The sequence below is a fragment of the Engystomops pustulosus genome, chromosome 6 (assembly GCF_040894005.1).
Source record: "Engystomops pustulosus chromosome 6, aEngPut4.maternal, whole genome shotgun sequence".
Classification (NCBI taxonomy): domain Eukaryota; kingdom Metazoa; phylum Chordata; class Amphibia; order Anura; family Leptodactylidae; genus Engystomops; species Engystomops pustulosus.
The window spans coordinates 67,539,755-67,567,031 of record NC_092416.1 but is presented as its reverse complement, the minus strand read 5'-3'; the positions used below and the strand labels follow the sequence as shown (position 1 = coordinate 67,567,031).

General features: G+C 43.3%; 1 protein-coding gene across 1 annotated transcript in view; it reads right to left on the bottom strand.

The window, feature by feature from the left end:
* Nucleotides 1-2,365: 2,365 nt before the first annotated feature.
* LOC140135214 (nicotinamide N-methyltransferase-like) overlaps nucleotides 2,366-27,277 on the bottom strand; it is a 39,468-nt gene continuing 14,556 nt past the window's right edge. The window contains exons 2-3 of the mRNA XM_072156385.1: nucleotides 6,372-6,579; nucleotides 2,366-2,889 (exon numbers count right to left, since the gene is read on the bottom strand). Of these exons, the coding sequence (XP_072012486.1) occupies nucleotides 2,466-2,889; nucleotides 6,372-6,579 (632 nt within the window). The 3' untranslated portion in view covers nucleotides 2,366-2,465. The remainder of the gene's footprint in view (nucleotides 2,890-6,371; nucleotides 6,580-27,277) is intronic.

Here is a 27,277-nt window from a genome sequence, read left to right as displayed (position 1 = left end):
TCCCACACCCTTGTCCAAGATTTCCTCATGTAGTAAGGATATTAAAACTCTCATGGAAAAGTGGCCGCGGCACTGGAAGCATAGCGGCGCATGGGCGCCACCATCTTATCACGATCGTCGCTCCCCCGAATGTCATCGGGGGGGGGGCGTCGATCGGTTGCCATGGTAGCGGCGGGTCTTCGTTTGACCCGAGGCTGAACAGCTTCTGTTGCAGAAATGCCTTATACTGCGATACAGAAGTATTGCAGTATATGGTAGGAACAATCTGACCATCTAGGGTTAATGTACCCTAGTTGGTCTAAGAAATAGTGAAAAAAAAGAAAAAAAAAATAATAAAATATTAAAACTTCAAATCGCCCCCCTTTCCCTAGAACTGATATAAAACATAACAAACAGTAAAAATCACAGACACATTAGGTATTGCCGCATCCCAAAATGCCAGATCTATTAAAATTTAAAAAAAAGGTTACTGGCGGTGGTGAACTCGGAGACGGGAAATGGCGCCCAAATGTCTGAAATGTGACTTTTACACCTTTTTATATGACATAAAAATGTAATAAAAAATGTTGAAAATGTTGCACAGAAATCAAAATGGTAGCAACGAAAACGACGGCTCATTTTGCCAAAAATGACATATCACACAGCTATTTATTTATTTCTTTTTTGTACACATTTGTTTAAGTTTTTAAAATGTATTAAAACGCAATAAAACCTGTATAAATTTGGTATCATCTCGATCGTACCGAACTAAAGAATAAAGTAGATGTGTTATTTGGAGCGCAGAGTGAAAATCCTAAAAACTGAGCCCACAAGAACGTGACGCACACACTTTTTTTTCAATTTTTCCACATTTGGAATTTTTTTCCGGCTTCTCACTACATGGCAGGGAATAATAAGTAAGATTTTTTATACACAAAATAAGCCCTCACACAGCTCTGTACACGGAAAAATGAAAAAGTTATGGATTTTTGAAGATGGAGAGCGAGAAATGAGCGAAAATACCCTGTGTCCTTAATGAGAACCTGTCAGGCAAAATAACCCCCCTAAACTAAATATATTTTCATAAACTGCCATTAGAAAGCATTGCCTCTATCTCTTCATTGTGCCTCTACATACTTGTAAACTTAAGCAATGAGGTCCTAAAGCTGTATGCAAATGACCTTTGAAATGTCCAATGAGTCATTAGCATATTCAAGCTGTCCGGCTTATTCATGAGTGGGAGGCACAGCCACACCCCCAGTGCTTGACTGACAGGCTGTATAATGGTGTGAGGCTGTATAATGATGTGCTTTCTGGTGCTGGTGGCCACGCCCCCTGCAGCTTGTGTGTGTATAGGAGAGATATAACAGCTCCAGGCAGCCTTGTTATAGAAGAACATGTCAGGTACTTGTGTAGCTGATGTCTGTGGACAGAGCATGGACAGAGCATGTCAGCAGATGCTCCCATTCACTGTTATTTGCAAAAATGCGGTACAAATATAATTCCTGTTTTTTTTCAGTCTTGGTATATACAATTTGGGTTGCCCCAGGATCTGAAGGCAATCAGATAAGAATCAGACAGATTCTTATCCTGTCTGATGCTTCAGTGAGCTCCTCTTTGTATTGGCCATTGCATTTCATTTTCATGACAAGCTCACACACACACACACACACAGACTTCCTGTTGGCACAAAACGGTGTGAGGAGACTTACCCTATAGGCAGATAATGGGGTGCGTTTACTAGGAACAGTGCAAACTACACTATGTGCAGTTTGCCTGTGTATAGTGCAAATTCCTGATGCCCATTCTTCATGAATCTGGCGCTTCCTGTGCTGCTCTGACAGAGTGCATAACTTTTTTTTGGTGCACCTTTAACACAGGCCGTGTGACACACTTCTGTCGGGCGGTCTGACTGAACACTGGAACACAACCTTCAGTGCAGAAATTTGTCTGTGGTGCAGATACATCTTAAATACGTGTACAAGCAGTTTGCACTGAAAAGAACATGTAAAGGCCACCATAAAACTGGCGCGCAAATGTGTAAATTTGCCTTAATTTCTTTATCCTGGTGGGAGGCAAAGCTGACCTTGTAGGTTATGGCTGAGATAGCAGGGAATACTGCAGAGCTGAGAATCTCATTGTGTGTTTTATGCATCTAATGACTCTCGTTATATCTTATCTGTTTCATCTCTCTTTCTTTGTCAACTTTCTAGTGAATATTCAAAATCTAAGTGAAAGTGTATATAAACTTGAGCCCTGTTAATATAAGCACATTGTCAGCACACAGCATCTCGTTGCACAGATGAAACATGAAGTTTCTGCTTAGCGAGTCCCCGACTACATTACTGAGTGACAGAAGCAAAAACCGCAATAAAACTGAGTCAAATTGTAAAGTAAGGGGTTAAAAATGATCTTTACTGTTTAAACATCACTAGGAGATTGAGAATTTTATTTTGTGGGCAAACCCCATTAATGAGTACTGTGATCTACTTTTCCTTGTGAGCTGCAATAAATATGACCCCCTTATAGTCAAGGAGATCACTGACATTTGATCTATTTTTTACCTCAAAGGAATCAATAACAAACCCCTCTGCAACTAGAGCTTCCCTGGCAAACTCCTCATCATAATTGAAAACTTGGAGCTTGTGGTCCCCAACTGTCAAATAAAATCCACCTACAGCCCCAAATAGTATAATGTGTCCTCCAGGTTTTAGCAACCTTGAGAACTTTCTGATATATTTAATGTAATCATCTTGGTCTTTGCAGATGAGTTCTAGTAGCAAAGCAGTGATGATACAATCAGCTGGTGGTAAATCTATTGGCTCTGTCATGTTTTCTTTTCCAAGGTTACATTTTATCACATGTTGCAGCGCTGATTTCACTTTTCCTTCTTTGTCTTCTATCTGTTCACTGAAATAAATTAGAAAAATTTATTATCCCACAGTATTGGTACACATTGGGGGTAATTTATTAAGGGCCCGATTCACGTTTTCCCGACGTGTTACCCGAAAATTTCCGATTTGCGGCGATTTTCCATGAATTGCCCTGGGATTTTGATGCACGCGATCGGATTGTGGCGCATCGGCGGAAATCGGGGGTTGTGGCCGAACGAAAACCCGACGGATTCTGAAAAAACGCCGCATTTAAAAACGAAAAATGTGTCGCGAAGCTTGCATTTACCTTCACTCAGCCCGGCTCGGTGTAATCCAGTGCGTTCCGATGCTCTTCAGCGCAGCAGCGCCACCTGGTGGACAGCGGAGGAACTGCCTTAGTGAATCCCGGCCGGACCCGAATCCACCGCAGAGAAGGCGCCGCTGGATCGCGAATGGGACGGGTAAGTAAATCTGCTCCATTGTCCATTAAAACAAAAAAAGGACATTGTTAGAGATGAGCGAGTATACTCGTCCGAGCTTGATGCTCGGCACATCTGCTTACTTGTCGGAAGATACGCACGAAACGGTGCGAACAAAATAGTATGTGAAGAACAATATATATGTGTGAAGAACACATTGTAGAACACGGTGAGCAGGACAAAGACATCGGGGAACAGGACAGAGACATCGGGGAGCAGGACAGAGACACCCGGGAGCAGGACAGAGACACCGGGGAGCAGGACAGAGACATCGGGGAGCAGGACAGAGACATCGGGGAGCAGCTCCAAGACATCGGGGAGCAGCTCCGAGACATCGGGGAGCAGCGCAGAGGCATCGGGGAGCAGCGCAGAGGCATCGGGGAGCAGCGCAGAGGCATCGGGGAGCAGCGCAGAGGCATCGAGGAGACTCCAGTGGAAGAAGAGGAGCGGATCCCTGGACACCGTGTCTCCCTACAAGTAAGCAGATGTGCCGAACATCTGCAATCTATTCTTCACTGTGTTTTTCACTGCGTTTTTCACTTAAATGATCCTGTGTTCATTGTGTTCACTGTTTTTATTCTATTCTTCACTGTTCTTCACATCTGCTAACTTGTCGGGAGATAATATACGCGTGGAACAGTGAAGAATAGATTGCAGATGTTTGCATACATCTGCTAACTTATCAGAAGACATTCTTTTTCAATTAATTAACACATTTTATTCCCGAACCATGGTCCCTTTGAAAAATGCTCGAGTCTCCCATTGACTTCAATGGGGCTCGTTATTCGAAACGAGCACTCGAGCATCGGGAAAAGTTCATCTCGAATAACGAGCACTCGAGCATTTTAGTGCTCGCTCATCTCTAGACATTATCAATATAAATACTTTGCTGAGGATATACGGTAATTGGCAATTTTACTTTTAAAATGTCAATAGACTTGCCCCGAAAAAGATCTTGCATATCATATATTTAAAGGGATCCTGCCGTTAGAAATTGGCCTAATATACAACTACCAGTATGTTGTCAAGCAACTAAACAGCTTCTAGGTCATGTTTCTTTCATGGCCCAGGGTGGTGACATGCTCCAGAAAATCAACTTTGAAGTGAGATGTAAATTGGTTGTATAAAGTCAAGGAGGTGGAGAGTTTAACATTCAAGTCAAGCTTCCCTGCCTCTGAACACCTCCTCTCATGTGATTGACATGATGTGCTGGACTTTAGGACATCTGATCAATGATGTCCCTGGACGATGGACCATAATTACAGTGAATGGGGCGTTCTGAGGCAGGGAAGCTTGACTTCAGTGTTAAACTCTCCGCCTCCTTGACTTCATGAAACCAATTTACATTTTACTTCAAAGTTGATTTTCTGGATGATGCCACCACCCTAGGACTTGAAAGAAACATCATCTAGCAGCTGCCCAGCTGCTTGGCAAGCCAATTTCTGATGACAGGTCCCCTTTAATACAGTAGTGACAAGTACAATAACAATCGGTATACAATTATAGTTAAAGAGTAACTGTAAAGTTTTTTTTTTCCACAAATCAATAGCTTTTAGGATGCAAAACAACTTTGCCAATGCTCTTTGTTACCTTTATCCAGCAGTTTCATTGCTATACCCCTCAGAGTACCTCAGTGCTGCAGTAACTGCTTCCTCTGCCTATGATAATAAGCCCTGGAGTCCACAGTTTGTTTATCTGATGGTTTCATAGGAAGGTGAGAGCTGCTGCTCCCTGCTCACAGAGGAGGAGGTTATGTGACAGAGCTCTCTTTGTAACAGAACTGAATGTGTTCAAGACTGTGGATACAGATGTATCCTGCACAGAATAGTGAGATACAAAATCTCCCCTATCATTTCCTCCATTCCAGTCTGTGATTCTGCAGAACTTTCTCTCTCTCTCTCTGCACCTCATGCTGCTCCCCTCCCCTACCTTGTCTTTGGCACTAACAGCTCTGTGCAGATAAGCTATTAACCCTCAGTGCTCACACAGCACAAGCTATAGCCTTCATGTAACTGGTTTACTTATGATTTCTACCACTTATTACATGTTCCCTGCTCCTCCATGTGATGGAAGCTGGCAGTCTGTCACCATAAACATCCTGTATGTGCACTTTGCAGTGTTCAGTGGATTTACATGTGGGAAACTAAATGGATTTTATGCTAAATTTATTTGAGAGAGAACATAAAGCATCATGGAATCTGTGGGCAAGCTAGCTGGCCCCAGCCAGAGGGCATGGACTGACAGACATTAGTCTCCGCCCACTTCACACCTGGTGAGAAAGATTTTTGTCAAACACTTTCAGAACAGAAAATGCCATAACTTTGGTAAAACAAGGGTGAGCATGATAAATTAGGGACACTTGCTCATAGATCCAGACACTGTGACTCTGGTAATCCTTTTACATTTGTTATCCATGGCCTCCCCTCCCCCTGCACGTCCTGTTGGGAGAAACATTTTAACATCCTGTGAATCTGCAGCACTGAAGGGCACTGATAATGCCCACACAGCTCGTTAGACTCATTAGCATAAGTTTAATTTTAGAAGGAAAGAGGCCATGGATAACAAATGTAAGAGGATTACCACAGTCATGGTGTCTTTATCAAAGAGTAAGACCTTATTCACATGATTGTTTGCTCACCTGGATCAGATCCAGGGTATTGCACACAATCAATTAGAAAGGAGGGCGCTACTTACCCCTCCCCACTTGGCCACAAATCTGCCCACATATAGGACATGTCCTATATTTTGTAATGCAGCTGCCCAGCTCAGTCATGTTTGATTGCGCCAAAATCCGATCACATGCGACACAATCCCCTTCTAAATACCTGTCTCAGCGGCACAAATCCCCAAAAATTCTAAATGTCTAATGTGCAATCCACGGGACCCTCAGTAAATAAGCCCAAGTGTGCTCATCACACCATGGCAGGGTGCCATAGACTTCTATCATTGCCACAATTACATCCATGTGAATGGGGACGTAATGTCCTTGGTTTATCATGCTTGATTTTAATGGAAGATTTTAATTAAATAAATGTTTCACCTTATTCCTTTTATGTCTGCATGTAGTTTTGCAACATGACACCAGTCAAATGCTCCTGTACGTGTGTCCACCCATCTCTTCAGCTCCATGATGCATCTGTCTTTTACCTTCAGGACTATGATGTGCTTGAAGAACTCACAGGCTGCATACAGATGATGAATAAAGGAACTACCACTAAGGTCAATTAAGATATCTCCTTTAATATGACCTGTAGAAAAAATTATGAATATTAAAACATCATCTAATATACTCAATCTGCTAAAGATCTTGAAGGTTAAAAATGCCTTATGCATATTGTGGGAAAAATTGACAGTAAATATTTTTTTACATGGGTACAGTATCATAGTAGTTATATTCTTGTACATAGGTGGCAGTATTATAGTAGTTATATTCTTGTACATAGGGGGCAGTATTATAGTAGTTATATTCTTGTACATAGGGGCAGTATTATAGTAGTTATATTCTCGTAAATAGGGGTAGAATTATAGTAGCTATATTCTTGTACTTAGGGGCAGTATTATAGTAGTTATATTCTTGTACATAGGGGCAGTATTATAGTAGTTATATTCTTGTACATAGGGGGCAGTATTATAGTAGTTATATTCTCGTAAATAGGGGCAGAATTATAGTAGCTATATTCTTGTACTTAGGGGCAGTATTATAGTAGCTATATTCTTGTACTTAGGGGCAGTATTATAGTAGCTATATTCTTGTACTTAGGGGCAGTATTATAGTAGTTATATTCTTGTACATAGGGGGCAGTATTATAGTAGTTATATTCTTGTACATAGGAAGCAGTATTATAGTAGTTATATTCTTGTACATAGAGACAGTATTATAGTAGTTATATTCTTGTACATAGGGGGCAGTATGATAGTAGTTATGAAAGGCGGTGAAAGGTCCTCTTTAAGCCATTGAGCTAGAATTTGAAAAAATATTTACATTTTTAAAGTTTAAAATGTTCTACTTTATCTAGGGATGTAGGAAGCATTTGAACCCCCAAAGAGCCACCCAAATGTAATAAAAGGTGAATAGTGCAGTGTAAAAATAGCATTTTTCTGTCAAATATGGCATTTTAGTGCCAAATTTATTTCACTCAACTCATGCCACTAGAAACAAAAATGCCAAAAATCATTATGCAGGCTCCCCCAGGTATGCAAATATCCCATATATGGCAATAATCTATAGTCTGGGCACACGGCAGGGCTCAGATGGTATGGACTGGTATTCAGAGCAGACATTTCACAAATGGTTCTTTGGCACCATGCAGCATTTGTAGATCTGCTGAAGGACCAGCACAGTAAAATAAAAAACTTTAAATGACTCATTTTGGAAACTGCATCCCTCAAAAAATTTATCTAGGTGTGAAGTGAGCATTTTGAACCACACAGGTGGCGACCCAAAGATAATGCAAAATGTATGGTGCAGAGTAAATATAGCATTATTTTCTCAAATATGCCATTTTAGTCCGTATATATTGTCCTCAGCTCAATGGGGGACATGTATCTTTATTTTTGCTTGTCTACTTGTCTTATTTTTGAGAATTTTGACGTTTTTGCGACTTTTCACAGCGACTTAAGTTGTTATTTTTTTTTTTTTCTTTTTTTTTTTTAAATTTTAAAAATTTTATTGAACAAACTAAGAATAACATACATCACTTAGTAAGGAGATCATGTCCACCATTCTGTGACATGCTCCTTTTAGTACAATATCAATTTAATTGCATTTGCACTTTTCACAAAATAAATTTTCTCTTCCTTCTTAGCCCTTCTCAGAAAATGAGTCCTTTGTGAGAGGATGCATTTTTAAGCTCTTATGCAAACTGTTCTTTATGTCCTTTTATAATCCTCTTCTTCTATGTGATTTCCATCATATATCCGAATTATCCCATTCATATGATGATGATTGTTACTCTAAATTAAATAACTATTACATACCTACAATAACCAGTTAATACAATTTAACACAAAATTATGGCATCAGTGTGTTATCCACATTACTTTTTTTTTTTTTCCCTCCTGCTTATGACTAATCCAATTAGCTTAACAGTTATGATCTGTAATATTGGCTTTTTAACCAACAGTCCCAATAAGTTGTAAATTGAGGGAGGCGACCATTTTGCAAAGCTATTGCTCTCTCATATGCACAGTTTGTGTTGACCTGGTTTATGACCTCTTGTATATGTGGTGAATCGGGCGTTTTCCATACTCTAGTTATTGTAAGCTTAGTGGCCATCAGGATGTGAATTACTACCGTTCTAAATTTAGTAGGGATGTCATCCATCTCCATTAGTAGTAGTGCTTGGGAGGCCCTTAGAATTAAGTGTTTATCTATTATCTTCCCTATTATACATTCACTAGCCTTCCATAATTGTTGAATTGATGGACAAGACCACAGAGTATGCAGGAGAGTACCTTTATTATTGCATTTACGCCAACAACTTGAGGTCACATTTGGGAAAATTCGGTTTAATTTTGAGGGGGTAAAGTACCATCTCATTCTAGTTTTCACCATTGTTTCTTGGTGTGATGTGCATCTCAGGGCTTTCTGCGCTAATGAGAGAGCATTTTGCCATTGCTGTGTTGTGTATACTTTATTAAGGTCTTCCTCCCATTTACACATATGTGGAAGTTTTTTCATATAAACTTTCTGGCTTAATTGGTTATAAAAGAAAGAAATTCCTTTGACTTTCTTATTGGTTGTTGTGAGGTATTGTACAATTTCTTTTCCTACTTCCAATGATTTACAGATACCTCCTTTCAAGAGGCTTCTTATTTGTAAGAACTTATAAAACTCTCTATGGGGAATATTGTACTTTTTTTGAATTTCGGAGAAGGGGTATACTACATCTTGCTCCATTAAATGCTGCACATTAGTTATTCCGTTCATTTTCCATAATCTCAGGTCTAATCCTTGAATTCTCTCCTCTAGGAAATCCAAAGGAATGCTGTTCAAGGGGAGTTTGGTCTTATTATTTGGTTGACTATTTAGTCTTGACCAAGCCTGCAGAGTTGTATTTATTATAGGGGATTTTGTTGTTATCTTTTTATTGTCCGCTATCTGTTGCATTATAAGTGCTCTTAAGGATTTATTACCCTGTATCTGCTTTTCTATGTTATGCCAGGTTTTATCTTCTGCGGAATCCCACCAGTGTAAAGAGCTATCTAATTGAGCTGCTATATAATAATCTTTCATGTTTGGTAGGCCAAGGCCCCCCGCTGATTTTTGTTTTTGTAATATATCTATCGATATTCTTGGTTTTTTATTTGCCCACACAAACTTACTAATCATGCCCTGTAATTTTTGGAAATATAATTTTGGTATATCTATTGGTAGAGTCCTAAATAAGTATAAAAATTTCGGTAAGACCATCATTTTGAATGTGGCAATACGTCCAAACCATGATAGGATATGATTGGAGTATTCTTTTAATTCTCTCTCTATTGTTGCTAATAAGGTAGGAAAGTTATTATGGTAAGTGTCTTTGAATGGGTATGACATTTGTACCCCTAGGTACTGTATTTTGGAGGTTTGCCAATCTAGGGTATATTTATGTTTTAGGGAGTTAATTCTTCTTTCATTCATGTTCAATGGCAGGACCTGAGATTTGTTATTATTAACTTTATAGTATGATATCTTACTAAATTCTTCAAATATTTCCATTAGCGGTGGTACGGATGTTTCAGGGTTAGATAGGCTTATGAGGATATCATCCGCGAATAATGCGATTTTATATTCTTCCTCTCCTATTTGGATCCCTTTGATTTTTCCTTTTAGTCTAATGGCTTGAGCCAAGGGCTCTATTGACAGGATAAAGAAAATTGGGGATAAGGGGCATCCCTGTCTTGTTCCATTAGTTAATGAAAACTCCTGTGAGAGAACACCATTTGTGAAGACTTTTGCATTTGGGGTGGAATATAGTGCTCTAACTGCTTGCTGTATTCTTCCTGTAATCCCAAATTTTTCTAAAACTGAAAAGGCGTATGTCCAATTAATCCTATCGAACGCCTTTTCGGCGTCTATTGTAATAAATAATGATGAAAGTTTATTTGCTTCACAATGCTGTAGCAAATTCAATACTCTACGTGTATTGTCAGGGGCTTGTCTTCCTGGCGTAAATCCTGTTTGATCTGCTTTGATTATTTCTGGTAACACTTCCTTAAACCTATTTGCAATTATTGAGGCATACAGTTTAACGTCGCAATTTAGTAAGGATATGGGTCTAAAGTTGGAGGGAATTGTAGGTGATTTCCCTGGTTTTGGTAGAGTTACAATGTGAGCAGTAAGCATTTCCTTAGGGAAGCTCCCTCTCTCATTTGCTGCTTTGTATACTTTTAGGAGATATGGGGATATTATCTTTTTAAATTTTTTATAATAGCCTCCTGATAGGCCGTCCGGACCTGGCGCTTTATCTTTAGGGGTTTTTTTAATGCTATCTTCTACCTCTTCCAAAGTGATTTCTCTGTTTAAAATTGTTAGTTGGTGTTCTGAAATTCGTGGCAGGGGGATATTGTCTAAGAATTTTAGTATTTCCTCATTAGTGGGTTGTGGAGTGTTTCTGTCCTCTATTAAGTTATACAGCCTGGCATAATATTCTTTAAATTCATTTGCGATTCCTCGTGGTGTCATAATTTTTTCCCCAGTTGTAGGGTGTATGATGTAAGCTATTTTAGATTTGTTCATTCTTTTTTTTAGCATATTCGCTAAAACTGATCCGGCCTTTTGGCCTTGGGAATAATGTTTTATTTTAAGTTTCTGTAGTGAATATGCAAATTTATGCAGGAGTAGGTTGCGTAAACTATCTCTTTCTGACCTTAAAGCTTGTAGAGTAGCAGTGGTAGGATGTTTTTTATGCTGGTTTTCTAGATCATTTATTTTGTTCATAACTTTGTTTACTTCTTTCTCTCTTTCCTTCTTGACACGATTATTTATTCTATTAAGCTCCTCCCTAACAAACATTTTATGACTTATCCAAGTGGAACAAATGTCAGCGTTCCCATTATCATTGTATTTAAAGAACTCAGTTAGTACATTTTCTATCTGCATAGTGTATTTTTCCTGGGATAGGAGAGATAAATTAGCTCTCCAAATGTAGTCGTTTTGGATCGCAAAGGAATCCTTAATAGTAATTGTGATCGGTGCGTGGTCGGACCACTGTATGGATCCTATTTCTGATGAGATCACGTTTTCTATGAGATTCCTATCAATTAGAAATATGTCGATTCTTGAGTATGAGTCATATCTAGCAGAGTAAAATGTGTAATCTTTTTCACAGGAGTGTTGAATCCTCCATATGTCATACAGGTCTTCTTGCCATAAAAAGGAGTCAAGGGTAAAAGTTCTGTGTTTTGCCTTAGAGTTAGTATCTAATTGGGGATGATTTATTGTGTTGAAATCACCACATATGATTAATGCCCCAGATTTGACTTTCTTTATTTTTTTCCATAATTTCAGTGTGAAGCCTCTTTGTTTACTATTAGGAGCATATAGATTTACTAATGTATATTGCACATTGTTGAGTGTGCATACTACTATGATGAATCTGCTGTTTGGGTCTATTTCCTGATAACTTATTGTCACCGCTAGTGTATTTTTGAAAGCGATCATCACCCCTCTTTTTTTTTTTTATATGTGGACAATATAACTGTGGGAAAGGCTGGGTGATTTATCTTAGGAGGGTTTTGTGCTCTGATATGTGTCTCTTGGGCACAAACAATGTCAGCTTTATGTCTATTACCTTCTCTCCATAATAGAGATCTCTTATATGGGCTATTTAAGCCTTTCACATTCATAGATAGGATTTTAGTCCCCATTTTTAAAAGTCATGGAGTGTTTGTAAATTACCTGATAAACTTCTACTTTCTGATATCTAATTGGAATTCTCCATAGTCTGCTTAGTATATCACTTAATGCCATTTTTAACATAACCAAATAACACAATAACAACATAAAGAAAAAGATCTGTATGGATGTTCACTGGTACAAATATGCTACCCGTGGAGATCCACACTTAGGATATTAAACAGGGTAACCTTAAGTGGAAATATGGGATTGGAGACTCAGTTCCATCTCAAGTACTACCACCTACTTATCCTTTTGACGATTTCTGCACAGTTCAAGTTTTCCTCTTTGTGCGCCATTCAGGGTCCATCTTTGATGGGTTTTTGTTTGGAGATGTGCGTGGGTCTTGATCCGTAGACATCCCCCAGGCCTCCAGTGTTTTCAAGCCTTCTTCCACTTCTGTAATAGACACGATGTTGTTCTGTCTCTTTATCAATATCTTTGTGGGGAAACCCCATCTATATTGGATCTCATTTTTTCTGAGTATGGAGGTGACTGGCATTAACCTCCTTCTCGCCTGTAAAGTAGCTGCTGATAAGTCCACAAATAGTTTGATTTCTGCATATGGCTCTGGTAGTTTCTGTAGCTTCCTCGCTTGATTCAGCAGATTTTCTTTGGTTTGAAAAAAGGTAAACCTTGCAAGTACATCCCTGGGTATGTTTTCAGATAATGATAAAGGTTTTGGTACTCTATGTACCCTATCAATCGACATTTCATATTCTGAAAGTTCTGGAATCAATGTTTTGGCCATTTGCTGGACATATTTGCGCAGATGTGTACCCAAAACCATCTCTGGAATGCCTCTTATTTTGAGATTATTCCGGCGGTCTCGGTCTTCAGAATCCACCATTTTTGCTTGTAGTGCTTCCACTTTATCATCTAACGTATTGTGTGAGTCCACCAATTCATTGTGTGCAGAGGTGAAATCTGCCATTTTATTTTCCAGGTGCGACACTCTGTCACCTAAGTCATCTACTGTCGTTTGCAGTGGTTTGATGAGTGAGGCAAGGTCTCTTTGCAGTGAGTATTTGAATGCTTCTAACATTGCCTTTAATGTCGTTTCAGAGACTGTGTTGTTCGTAGTTTGAAATTTAGCAAAAACGTCAGGTGTCCCTGGCATATTAGGCTGTATTTGTTGTGAGTGTTCCTCAGTTTCTGTGTCCCCAGTTTTAGCCTTTTGTTTAGCTGGGCTGCCTGTGGGGGACCTTAACCCCTCTTGGTACATTTGAGCTGAGGTGCCTGAGGCTTGTGAGCTCTCCGTGTCCTGCAGGGTTAATGGAAGCATGCTTGTGTCTTCCTCAGTTTGTGCTGGGGATAATGAGAGCGTGCTCCCCGGAGTTTTGGAGCCTATGCTCCATCTTTCTGGAACCTCAAAGCTTGAGGGAGACTTACTTGGTCTCGGTAGACGGGATGCCGGGCGGTGGAATGTGGTATCTTCTTCCATTGCGCTCAGCGCGGCAGCCGCCGCGTGTCTGTTTTTCCCGGCGCCATCTTTGCTGGTCCGCGGCTCTCTCGGGAAATACTGTCCTATTTGTCCGTGCATCATGTCTCTGCCTCCTCTCTTCCGTGTACTGTGGCTTAGAGGTGGCCCTTGATGTTTTCCGGGCATTTTGGGTCGTCTACTGCTATTAATTGCCGTTGTTCAGTGGTAGTTGAGACGGAGCTCCTCACTCACACGGCCATCTCCTTCAGCAGCCAAGCCACGCCCCTTAAGTTGTTATTTTTCAAGTACACCTTGGTCTTCACCTTGTGCAGTTTGCCTTATGTATCTTTATTTTCCAGATGTTCTGTGTGACTTTTCACTTATGTGTCACTTTTTTATGTTTATTTTTAAACTTTTTTGGCGCAAATCTGCACCTGGTCCAGGGCAGGTACAAATGAAGGATATTTTTTAAAGGACCCTGTTTTAAGATGTAAATTAGAATTATTTCACATGCTTTGAATGTTTAAAATTTTGCACAATAACCTGTTTTTTATAAATTCATAAATTTTTGCATTTACATAAAAAAAAAAAACATTATTGGGTACTTTATTGGTTAACCCCTTAACTACCTGGCCCTTTTTTGTTTTTTCATTTCCATTTTTCACTCCCCACCTTCAAAAATCTATAACTTTTTTATTTTTATACATAAAGAGCACTGTGAGGGCTTGTTTCCTGTGTAACTAAATGCACTTCATAGTGACAGTATTTATTATTCAATGCCGTGTACTGGGAAGCAGGAAAAATTTCCAAATGCAGTGAAAATGGTGAAAAGATGCATTTGCACCATTTTCTTGTGGGCTTGCATTTTTCAGCTTTCTTTGTGCGCCCCAAATGACATGTCTACTTTATTTTTTGGGTCGGTTCGATCACGGGGATACCAAATTTGTATAGGTATTATCATGTTCATCCCATGAGGAAGTCTGTTTGATAGGCGGAACGTGTGGGGTTCCTCTTCCTACCTCTCAGATGGGCAACTTACACCTCTCATAAGATGGTAATACAACTTTACACATCATGTAATTATTATGTTTTCTTTGTTGGGTAACCATTTGGCAGTAATGCTTCTTCTGCTCCACCACTACTTTTTTGATAAAATTTATTAATATTGCCGAACAAGTATCACAAGAAAAAAGACAGGATCATACATAAGGCATTAAAAGGCATTTCAAATGTCTTAATTATATACCAAAGAAAAAAAAACTATGATACATGACCCCCAATGACCCCAAATATTATGTGGGTTCTGCCAGGTACAGAAACATCCAGGGCTGGCAATATGGGTAGGCAAAGGAGGCAATTGAATTTTGTTTCTAGGTGCCATGGATCCAAAGATATTCAGGTTTAAAGTGAGAATATTAGGTGCCATTTTTATATATAAAAATCACTCCCAACGGCAGTTTAACATTTAACAATTATTATATCCATTTTCCTAACACTGAGAAACACAAAAATTAGATTTATATAAAAGAGGAGACTCTCTTCTTTCATAAGAAAAAAGAAGTGAGGTTCTATGTGTCACAGAGCCAGAGATACAGCCTCCTGAAGTGTCTCACCTTCCAGATTCTTAGCAATCAGTCTACGGGGAGAATTTGCTGCACACAGGAGCTTCTGCACCTCAAAGATAATGGAAATATTCACTTTATATGTTACTACTAGAGATGAGCGAACATACAAATTCGAGCATTAGCGTACTCGCAACTGCTCGTTGCTTGGACGAATATTTTGCCAGCTCGAGAAAATGGCATCTCCCGCTGTTTTGATTTTTGGCGGCCAGAAACAGAGCCAATCACAAGCCAGGAGACTCTGCAGTACACCCAGCATCACGTGGTACACTTACATGTCGATAGCAGTGGTTGGCTGGCCTGATCCCCTGGAATATACTATCCACTGCCCGCGGTGCTCTGATCATTCTCTGCCAGGATGCCGTTAGGGATAGAGCTGCTACTGGTCAGGGATAGCGTTAGGGTGTTCTATTAGATTAGTGTTATGCAGGAGTGATTCTAAAAGAACCCAACAGCCCTTGTTAGGGCTACAATAGCGTTTTTTTTTTCATTGGCTTGTGGCTGGGCTTGCTGGCACTAGTAGTGCAGCTACTACCATATTGTGACGAATTTGCAGGGAGATTTGCGAATGTTATTTTTGGCTCATGTGACACATATATCCATTTCAAACAGCTAAGTGGGACAATTTATTTGGGGTTTGATTGAATTTTTTTTTAAAAGTGAAAGTGCAAGTCACAGCACAAAATCCGTTTGTGTGCTGTCAGTGGTGCAAATGCAATTTCATCTAGCTTAGTCTGCCTACTACTGTTTAGCAAGCTAATCTCCAGAAATCCCAATCCACATTCTCTCTGCCGGTGAAGTGTACTGTACGTCATGTGTGGCGTAATCTAATACGTTTTTTGTTCACATTAGTACCGGGACATTCAGCAATCCGCATTTCAGTTTGCTTTCTGATTTCTTCTGCATGTTTCGTTCATAAAGAAATAAAAAAAAACAAAAAAAAAGTTATAAAAACGAAAAAACAAACAAAAAAAAAGTTTTCTCTTTTAATTTTTTTTTGGGGTTATAGCAATAAAATTTTGTCTACTGTAGTTGAACGATTGTGCCTGCTACTGTTTAGCAAGCTAGTCTCAAGAAATCCCAATCATCATTCTCTCTGCCGGGGGAAAGTGTACTGTACATCACATGTGGCGTAATCTAATACGGTCTTTTGTTCACATCAATACCGGGACATTTAAAAAAACAAACATAAAAAAAAATTTAAAAAAAATTTACAGTTTATATTTCTCTTTTGTCTATAAAATAGACTTTTATTTGGAAAATGTTGAACCCAAGGGCTAAGGGTAGAGGACGAGGGCGTGGGCATGGGCATCCAATAATGCAGGGGTCAGAGGCTGTGGTCCTGGGCGGGGTGAGACACAACCTGCTGATGAGGGAGCATGGGAACGCCACAGAGCTACACTCCCTAGCTTCATGTCTGAACTTACTGGGACTTAAGGCCACAACAGTGCGAACAGCTGATGTTGTGGATTGTGGACAATGTTTCAAGTAATTTGTCCACCAGTCAGTCTTCCACGCAGTCCACCCATATTACCCAAGTGAGCAATCCACCAGCTCCTCCACCTCAACCTCCTTCCCCCCAGTCTGCCCCCTCCCAGGAAAATTTGGAATTTGATCCGGTATACTCCGCGGAACTGTTTTCTGGACCCTTCCCAGAGTCACAAACCACTTCTCAGGTTGCTGCTGAGCTCTTTCCCGATGTCCAGGTTTTCAAACGGTCGCAGTCTGTGGGTAATGATGACATTGTTGACGTAGTGGAAGAAGTGTGTAAAGAGGTGTCGGAAGATGAGGAGACACGGTTGTCAGACAGTGGTGAAGTTGTTGTCAGGGCAGGAAGTCCAAGGGGGGAGCAGACTGAGGGATCGGAGGATGATGAGGTGACAGACCCAAGCTTGTTGATAGGCCGGGTGAAGACGGTGCTTCTGAGACAGAGGCGAGTCCTATACCAGAACAGGTTGGAAGAGGCAGTGGTGGGGCCAGACAGAGGGCAGGGCCAGAGCTGGTGCATCAGCGCCAAATGTTTCACGTAGTGAAGCTCCCGTGGTGAGGGCTAGATGTTCTCAAGTCTGGAGGTTCTTTAAAGAAACAACGGATGACCGACGGACTGTGGAGTACAACCTGCGCCACACCAGGATCAGCAGGGGTTCCACCACTACCAGCTTAACCACCACCAGCATGCGCAGGCATATGAGTGCTAAACACCCCACTCAATGGAACCAAGGCCGTTCACCTCCGGCCTGGCCCACCACCGCTCCTTCCCCTGTGTCATTTGCTGCCTCTGCTAGTCAGACCCCTGCCCAGGACCCCGGCACAAAAACCTCCCGCTCGAAAACGACACCTTCGCCTCCACGATCCTCCACAGCGTCCACCAATGTCTCCAAGCGCAGCGTTCAGCTGTCTATACCCGAGACGCTAGAGCGCAAGAGGAAATACAGTTCCACCCACCCACACACCCAAGCCCTCAACGTCCACATCTCCAAATTACTCAGCCTGGAGATGCTGCCCTATAGGCTGGTAGAGAACGAGGCCTTTCACAATCTCATGGCGGCGGCCACCAAACTGTATTTGGTTCCCAGCCGCCACTACTTTTCCCGATGTGCTGTCCCAGCCCTGCACCAGCACGTGTCAGACAACATCATCCGTGCCCTGACCAACGCTGTTTCTGACAAGGACCACCTAACTACGGACAGGATTGCGGGGCCTACCTCGGTCACGATCTCTCAGGCCTACTATGCCTCCTCCTCCTCCCAGCCCTCCTCCACCTCCTTCTCCGTGGGAATGGCGCCATAAGTCGGTAGCTCTAGGCGCAGCAGCAGTGCCGTCACTAGGCGACAGCAGGCGGTGCTCAAACTGCTGAGACTAGGCGATAAAATGCACACCGCCCAAGAGCTATTACAGGGCATCACGGCGCAGACTGACCTGTGGCTGGCACGGCTGGACCTGAAGCCAGGCATGGTTGTGTGTGACAACGGCCGTAACCTGGTGGCGGCTCTGCAACTCGGCAGTGGCCCATGCCTGACCCATGTGTTCAATCTGATAGTTCAGCGGTTCCTCAAGACATACCCCAATCTGTCTGATTTGCTCATGAAGGTGCGCCGCATCTGTGCGCATTTCAGAAAGTCGACCACAGATGCTGCCACTCTCAGGGCAGCGCAGTACCGCCTCCAACTGCCCGCTCAACGACTGTTATGCAACGTGCCCACGAGATGGAATTCCACATTAACCATGTTATCCAGAGTTTACCAGCAGCGCAGAGCGATTGTAGACTGCCAGATGTCAACTTCCACTAGAACTGCTAGTCAGGTCAGTCAGCTACCTCAAGTCTACAATGAGGAGTGGACGTGGATGTCTGATATCTGTCAGGTGCTGAGTAACTTTGAGGAGTCAACACAGATGGTCAGTGGCGATGCCGCCATCATCAGCCTCACCATCCCGCTGCTTGGCCTGTTGAAAAACTCTCTAGCCAGCATGAAATCAGAAGCTTTGCGCTCGTCACAAGAGACGGGGGAAGAAGATTCGCTTGTTGATAGCCAGAGCACCCTCCGGCCTGTTTCTCAGCGTGTATCGGAGGAGGTGGAGGAGGATGAATAGGAAGAGGAGGAGAATGTCGGCGCGACAGAAGAGGCGACCCTTGCTCAGTCCTTATTAACTGTTCAGCATGTATAGGCAGAAGAAGAGGAGTTGGAGGAGGAGGAAATGGAGAGTCAGGCCAGTGAGGGGAGTGAATTCTTGCGCGTTGGGACTCTGGCGCATATGGCAGATTTCATGCTAGGCTGCCTATCCCATGACACTCACGTTCAAAGAATTTTTTCCAGCACCGATTACTGGGTATTGACTCTCCTGGTACAAGCAAAATCTTTCCACTCTCATCCCTGGAGAGGAAAGGAGTGTGAGAATGCATGAATACCAGCAGGCCCTGGTGCACAAGCTGAAACAGTCTTTCCCTTCTGACAGCGCTAGCGGCAGAGGGCGTACTTGTGCGGGACAAGTAGCGAGGGAGAGTAGGCGAGCAGGCAGCTTGTCCAGCACTGGCAGGGGTACGCTTTACAAGGCCTTGCCAGTTTTATGTCACCCCAGCAAGACACTGTCACCTGTCCTCAGTCTCAGCAGAGTAGGGGTGATCTTTACAGAAAGATGGTGAGGGAGTACGTAGCTGACTATACCATCGCCCTATATGATCACACAGCTCCCTACAACTAATGTGTTTCAAAGCTGGACATCTGGACGTCTATTACCCAGGTCGCTTCCGGATCGGCATGACATGACGCGTGCACGCATGTCCGGATCCGCCCCCTCTCCCCCGCTCTGCCCGCGAGCCGTGCCGCTGATGCCGCTGGGGTAGTAGAGGCCGCTTCCCCCTGCCGCTTTGGCCGGTTGTTGCTCCAGCCTGGTGCCGGCTCCGAGCGGGTCCTAGCTGTTTCGGAGATGTGATGCTGAGCCGAGCCAGTGGTCCAGCAACTTGACGGTTCCCTCCCGGTCTAGCGCTGAGAGCGTGGCTGGAGGCATGCAGGGCTGCAGAATTGACTCCAGGTGAGAGCTGGACTGGAGGCCGATTTCAGCGAGCGGAGGCTGGGCGTTCCTGGTGGAGCTGGAGCCGAGGGCCTCATCCTATGCTGGATTGCCGGACGCTCCAGGTGAGAGCTGGAGCGGACCCCTGCATCAGTCTGTCGGGTGGTCCAGAGGACGCTGCTGGGCTGGAGGGTGCCTGTCCTTGAAGTGTACACTTGTCGACATCTCGGTGGGCCGCATGGTGTCGTGCATGAATCTTCTATGTGCCTGGAATTGTGGTTTGGAACCGGAGAACCAAGGGTCATCTGAGCAGCTGGTGGTGAGGTACCTTCGTGTCGCAGGAGTTGTGGTCTCTTTGGGGCCTATTGTGTGGAGGTTCCGTATGCTGGCTTGCGCCCTCTCTAATGGCATATAACTACTACCCCCTTGCTTCTGCTTTTGGAATGATGGGGGGGCAGAGAGACATACCAAGCCGGTTAAGGAAAATCTTCTTCTTTTTTTTTTCTCTTCTTTCTTTAACATACCGTATATACTCGAGTATAAGCCGACCCGAGTATAAGCCGAGACCCCTAATTTTACCACAAAAAAAGGGAAAACCTATTGACTCGAGTATAAGCCGAGGGTGTAGTATACAGCCAGCTAGCCCCCTGTAGTATACAACCAGCCAGCCCCTGTAGTATACAGCCTGTCCCAAGTAGTATACAATCAGCCTGCCCCCATGAAGTATACAACCTGCCCCCATGAAGTATACAACCTGCCCCCATAAAGTATACAGCCTGCCCCCAAAAAGTATACAGCCTGCCCCCAAAAAGTATACGGCCTGCCCCCAAAAAGCATACAGCCTGCCCCCAAAAAGCATACAGCCTGCCCCAAAAAAGCATACAGCCTGCCCCAAAAAGCCTACAGCCTGTCCCAAAAAGTATACAGCCTGCCCCAAAAAGCATACAGCCTGCCCTCAGTGTGCCTAGCGAATAATAAAAAAATAAACTTAATACTCACCCTCCGACGATACTCACCTTTGATGCTTAGTGGCGGCTCCCGGTCCTCGGCGGCGGCTTCTCTCTTCTATCTTCACGTGCCGGCAGTCGCGTCCATGCGACTTGCCGGCGGGCGCACTGTGCGATGCGGCGGTGTCGCCGCTGATGACGTCATCAGCGGCGACACCGCTACATCATATTGTGCGCCCGCCGGCAAGTCGCATAGACGCGACTGCCGGCACGTGAAGATAGAAGAGAGAAGCCGCCGCAGAGGATCGGGAGCTGCCGCCGAGGACCGGGAGTCTGCGCCGAGGACCGGGAGCCGCCGCCGAGGACCGGGAGCCGGAGGGTGAGTATTAATTTTTTTTTTTTATTATTATTGACTCGTGTATAAACTGAGATGAGGTTTTTCAGCACATTGTTTGTGCTGAAAAACTCGGCTTATACACGAGTATATACGGTATGTCTACTCGGGTTTTCGTGTGGAACGTCAGGGGCCTGAACAATCGCCGTAAGCGATGCATTGTAAATGATAAAGTGGTCCGACATTTGCCTGGTATTGTTTGTTTAATAGAAACACATCTCACGCCCGACACCACGGCCTGGCTTGATAGAAGGTGGGCATCCTTTGTTTTCCATTCTTGTGGGTTCGCATTCTCCAGGGGATTATCCGTCCTTATTCATAATAGGGTAGATATAAAAATATTAATGGTCAAGACAGATAAAAAAGGGAGGTGTATCTTCTTATTTTGTTTATTATATAAAATTTCGTGTGTCTTGGCCTTTATTTATATTCCACCTCCTTTCTCGATGGAAGTTTTAAATGCGCTAATCCAGTTTACGAAAGATAGAGAGGACAATCCTGTCCTGATGCTGGGGGATTTTAATGCAGTTTTTGATGTGGATTTGGACAGGCGCAGTTTGAGTAGTCTGGGCGGGCATAGGGACAGGGGGTCTTTGGGTTTAAGAACTTTTTGTGAGAGTTGGTCACTTAAGGACGTTTGGCGTACTAAGTACTTGGATAAACCCGCCTTCTCTTGCTTTAGTCGGACTCATTCATCTCTGTCTAGGATTGATTTATGCTTGGCTAATGATGCTTTTTTTGGATTTATAGAGAGAATGAAGTATTAGTCCATAGTGGTCTCTGACCATGACCCGGTATCCCTCTTACTGAAGATGCAGAGGGGAGCATGTTTGGAAAGAGGAAGTTTCTTCAGACTTAATCCTCACTGGCTCTCTATCCTGAATAATGAGGAGAAGATTAATAGACTGATTCAAGAATTCTGGATATGTAACTTGGGGAGTGGGGAACCAGGGAGGGTGTGGGATTCATTGAAAGCTTATCTACGTGGTATTTTTTTTTCAGAGATTAACTGGAAGAAAAAGGAATTCAGGCAGAGGGAGCTTAAACTTAAAAAACGAGTTAGACCTTAGCCAGGAAACTTGGGCTGCTACGCCTACGGAAGCAGATAGAGAGAAGTTCTTGGGGGCCCAATCGGCTTATAGCTCTGTCATGACAGAGAAATCCCAACACAGAGCCTTTTTTAGGGGATATAGAAATTATGCGGAGGGGAGTAAACTTCTGGCTAACTTCCTTATTAAAAGATAGTAACCAAGGGGTTCACGCTATCTTGGATCCCACAGGAAACCTGGTCCAAGAACAAAGAGCAATACTGGAGAGCTTCAGGCTCTTCTATGAGGCGCTCTATGCATCCGAAGTAAGCTATACGGATAGTCAGTTAAATAGTTTTTTGGAGTCGATCCCTATCCCTAGTTTGTTAGAGGAAGAGAGGCTCCCACTGAATGACCCTATAGGGGTAGAGGAGATCTTGGAAGCTATTAGGACTTCATCCCTAGACTCAGCACCTGGACTAGACGGCTTACCCTTTGCTTTCTATAGAAAGTATCAAAATGTTCTGTCTCCAATACTAGAAGCGGTGTTTGCAGCAGCATTTGCAGAGGGGGCGATACGGGGATCAATAACGGAGGCTGCCATTGTACTGATTCTTAAGAAGGATAAAGATGGAGTTGAGATGGGTTCTTACAGACCGATTTCTTTATTGAATTCCGATATAAAAATCTTAGCAAAAATTCTCTCCTCTAGGTTGAAAAAGGTAATCTCCGTCATTGTCCACCCGGATCAAAATGGGTTTATTCCGTCAAGGAGTACGGGGCATAACCTCCATAGGTTGGTCTCAGATATGCAATTGGGAATTAAAGGGGAGCGCTCCATCCTGTCCTTAGACGCTGTTAAAGTGTTTGACAGGGTGGAGTGGCCTTATTTATGGAAGGTGATGGACAGATTCGGGTTAGGTGGGGTTTTTGCTAAGTGGGTTAAGATCATGTATCACTCCCCCATAGCTAGGATGTGCGTTAATGGTTTGCTCTCTGAGCCCTTTCAATTGTATAGGGGGACTCGGCAGGGATGTCCGCCCTACCCCCTCCTCTTTGCCCTATTAATTGAGCCTTTAGCCATTTTGATTCGTGATTCTGACTACATTAAGGGCTGGGGATGTGGGGGAGAGAGGGACAAGATTTCGCTGTACGCGGACGACATTCTGTTGACTATCCAGAGTTCAGATGACTCTATACAGGAGACCATTAAATTGGTAGATGGGTTTGGATTTTTTTCGGGACTAAAGATCAATTGGGGAAAATCAGTTCTTTTACCGTTAGATGGTGTGGGAAGAGAGGGAGACCTCCCAATTTCCCAGTTAGAAAGGGGTGATTCCTTTAAATATCTAGGAATATGGGTTTCCGGGGATGTTGGGAGGTATGTGGAATTAAATATAAACCCGCTTATTAATAAGTTAAGAAGGAATATCTTGGGATGGATAAAAATGCCCTTTTCTAGAGCTGATAGGGTAGCTATTGTTAAAATGATCCTCCTCCCACAGCTTCTATACCCTCTAGCGGTATCCCCGATTTGGCTCTCCGGGAAACTGTTCAGAATTCTTGAAGGTCTGGTTAGAGATTTGATTTGGGGGAAGAGGCGGGCTAGGATTGGGTTGTCCTCTCTCTACTGTCCTTTGGAGGATGGGGGGCTGGGGGTCCCCTATCTCTTTGGTTATTTTCTGGCTTCACAATTGGCCTTTTTAGTCATAAGAGAGAACTGCAGTGCCTATGGTAGATTAATAGAGCTTAGTGTGGGAAGTAGAGATTCTATTTTTTCTTTGTTAGAAAGCGGGGAATTAAGATTTAATAATTATAAGAATATTCACATGGCGGGTTAATGGAAAAGTGTTGGGAGACATATAAAAAGTTAAAGGGTATAAAGGGTATTTTGTGGTTCACCCCAATATGGGAGAATTTTCACTTTGAAGAATTTAAATCTATTCCGGATAGTGAGCATTGGTTTAAGAAGGGGTCTGGTTTTTTTTTTCACAAATTTTGGATAGGTCTCAACTATGCGACTATTTTGAATCGCTTCATAGGGTTGGATTCGAGTGTTCTTCGGTTCATGATGCTGCACCATGCATTTAATGCGGTGCTGGGTAAAGATAGATTCACGATATGCACGGATGTAGGAATAGAATTTTTGATAAGTATGAGTCAAAGGAAGAAGGTGACTTCAGAGATGTATTTTAATATATTATGCACGGGTTTGTGAAAGGGGTGGTTCATCCCTCAAGGAGTAAATGGCACAGGAAAGTGGGAGAGATATCAGAAGAGCACTGGAAATTGTGCTATAAGGGTAATGGATTGTCCTCTCAGTCTTGGAACCATAGGATGGTACAATTTAGTCTCATTGACTTGGAGAGAGAAGAGTGTAGGAAAAGGCTGATAGCTCATAAACTTCTCTTCCTGGCTAGATTGATCATTGCGAGGAAGTGGGGTAGCGCAGAAATCCCGTCTTACGGAGAAATTATGACAGAGGTACAAAAATGTAAAAGCTATGAGAAACTTACTGCGAAAGGGGCGGATTTATAGAAAAATGGAAGAGGGTTTGGTGTGTGGATATATAAGATAGGAGTTCCCTCAATTAAAAAGCATTTTCTACTTTTTCTCTTTTTTTTTTTTTTTTTTCTTTTCCCTGGTGATTTTTTTCCTCGGCTCATTCCTCGATCCCCCCCATCCCCTTCGCAGGGTGGGAGGTGGAGAGGGTGGGAGGGTAGGGGGGAGGTATGGGTATTATATGTGTTGAAGTCACTACAGTTATATGTGCAATAATGTGTAACTTATATGGTTCCTGTTGTATATATGTATATTGAGGATTTGTAATGTACATGCTAATTAGAATTTTTCAATGAAAACTTAAAAAAAAAAAAAAGGTGGACATCTGGCCCCGACTGGAGCTGTACGCCTTGGAGGTTCTTGCCTGCCCTGGCGCTAGCGTGTTGTCAGAGCGGGTTTTCAGTGCAGCTGGTGGCATCATCACCGATAAGCATACACGCTGACAGCGCTGACAGGCTGACGCTTATCAAGATGAATAAAGCCTGGATTTCTCATGATTTCCATTCTCCACCAGGTGAAAGCAGCTCAACCTGAATAATTCTCATGTATGCACTCCTCCTCCTCATTTTCCTCCTTCTCCTCCTCTTTGTACACTAGCTATTTTTTGCCAGGGCCAACTGGCTCTAGCTATAGTACTGTATGTATTTAATTTTTCTGGAGGGCCACCTACCCGGTCCTCTGTTTTGAAAACTTTTTTGGACTGCCACATACAGGCACTATCCAAATTTAATTGTCTCCATAGCAGCCTCCACAAGTCGTCTTTATAGCTGCCTCCACACTTCGACTTTATAGCTGCCTCCACACGTCATTTTTATAGATGCCTCCACACTTTGGGGCAAATTTACTTACCCTGTCCATTAGCGATCCAGCGGCGCGTTCCCTGCGGTGGATTCGGGTCCAGCCGGGATTCACTAAGGTAGTTCCTCCGCCGTCCACCAGATGTCGCTGCTGCGCTGAAGAGCATCGGAACGCATTGGAATACACCGAGCCAGGCTGAGTGAAGGTAAGTGCAATTTTCGCAACACATTTTTTTTTTTTTAAATATGGCGGTTTTTCCGAATCCATCAGGTTTTCGTTCGGCCACGCCCCCAATTTCCATTGCGTGCATGCCAGCGCCGATGCGCCAAAATCCGATCACGTGCGCCAAAATCCCGAGGCAATACAGGGAAAATCGGTGCAAATCGGAAATTTTCGGGTAACACGTCGGGAAAACGCTAATCGGGCCCTTAGTAAATGACCCCCATTGTCTCCATTGCTGCCTCCACATGTTGTCTCCATTGCTGCCTCCACACGTCGTCTCCATAGCTGCCTCCAAAAGTCGACTCCATAGCTGCCTCCACACGTCGTCCCCTTAGCAAATGAGCTGTGTCAGGCTAAATTTTCGAGTGTTTTACCGGCTGTGATTTTCTGGCATTTTAAATGGGTCACTCATTTTCACAATGCATGCAAAGCTGGATGACTGAGTGCGCGTCTCCCCCCCACATGCCTCCACACATCATCCCCCTAGCTGCCTCCACACGTCGTCCCCTTAGCAAATGAGCTGTGTCCTGCAAAATTTTGGGTTGTTTTAACGGCTTCCACATCAACCTTGTTAACTTTGTTGCCACCCTGCTGTGTTATCCACAAAATAAACCGCCAAACTTTTATCTATGAAGGATATTATTACAGAGCTACTTGCGCATCTCTTTACGTTCCCCTCCCCCCCATAACAAGCCAAATACTTATAAGAACAGTGCTACACTTGATCGTACACAAAAGGTTTTTAGAAATGCTGTTTGTAGCCGGAGTACACTCTGGTTATGTTGCCTGGACAATTGCCAGCCTGAGGCTGCGGCCGCTGCCTCTACACGTCGTCCACATAGCTGCCTCCATACATCGTCCCCGTTTCACCAGATACGTAATGGAACTCGGCCCATCTGTCGCCGCCATGCTGGTGACATCCATGCTGGATGCCCCATACCGTCGCTCTTAATCATGGAACCATTTCCAAAAAAAAAAAATAGAACCGCAATGCTATACCTTTATTTGTAGATGAAGTATTCAATTGACCCCGCCTGCTTTGAAAATGATACATTTTTCAAAGTAAACGCTTCGGGCCCCCAGGTCCTCTTTTCTCACCTCCTTACGTTCACCTCGGTTGCCATAACCGTCCCCACTGCCTCTACACATCGTCCACATAGCAGCCTCCACACGTCTCGATAGCTGCAATCACACGTCGTCTGGATAGCTGCCTCCACACGTCGTCCCCTTAGCAACGAGCTGTGTCAGGCTACATTTTCGGGTGTTTTACCGGCTGTGATTTTTTGGTGTTTTATATGGGTCTCATTTTGACAATGGATGCAAAGCTGTATGACTGAGTGTGCATCCCCCCCCCCCATGCCTCCACACGTCTTCTCCATAGCAGCCTCCACACGTCGTCTCGATAGCTGCCTCCACATGTCGTCTCCATAGCAGCCTCCAGACGCCGTCTCCATAGGAGCCTCCACACGTCGTCTCGATAGCTGCCTCTACACGTCATTTCCATAGTAGCCTCCAGACACCGTCTCCATAGCAGCCTCCACACGCCGTCTCCATAGCTGC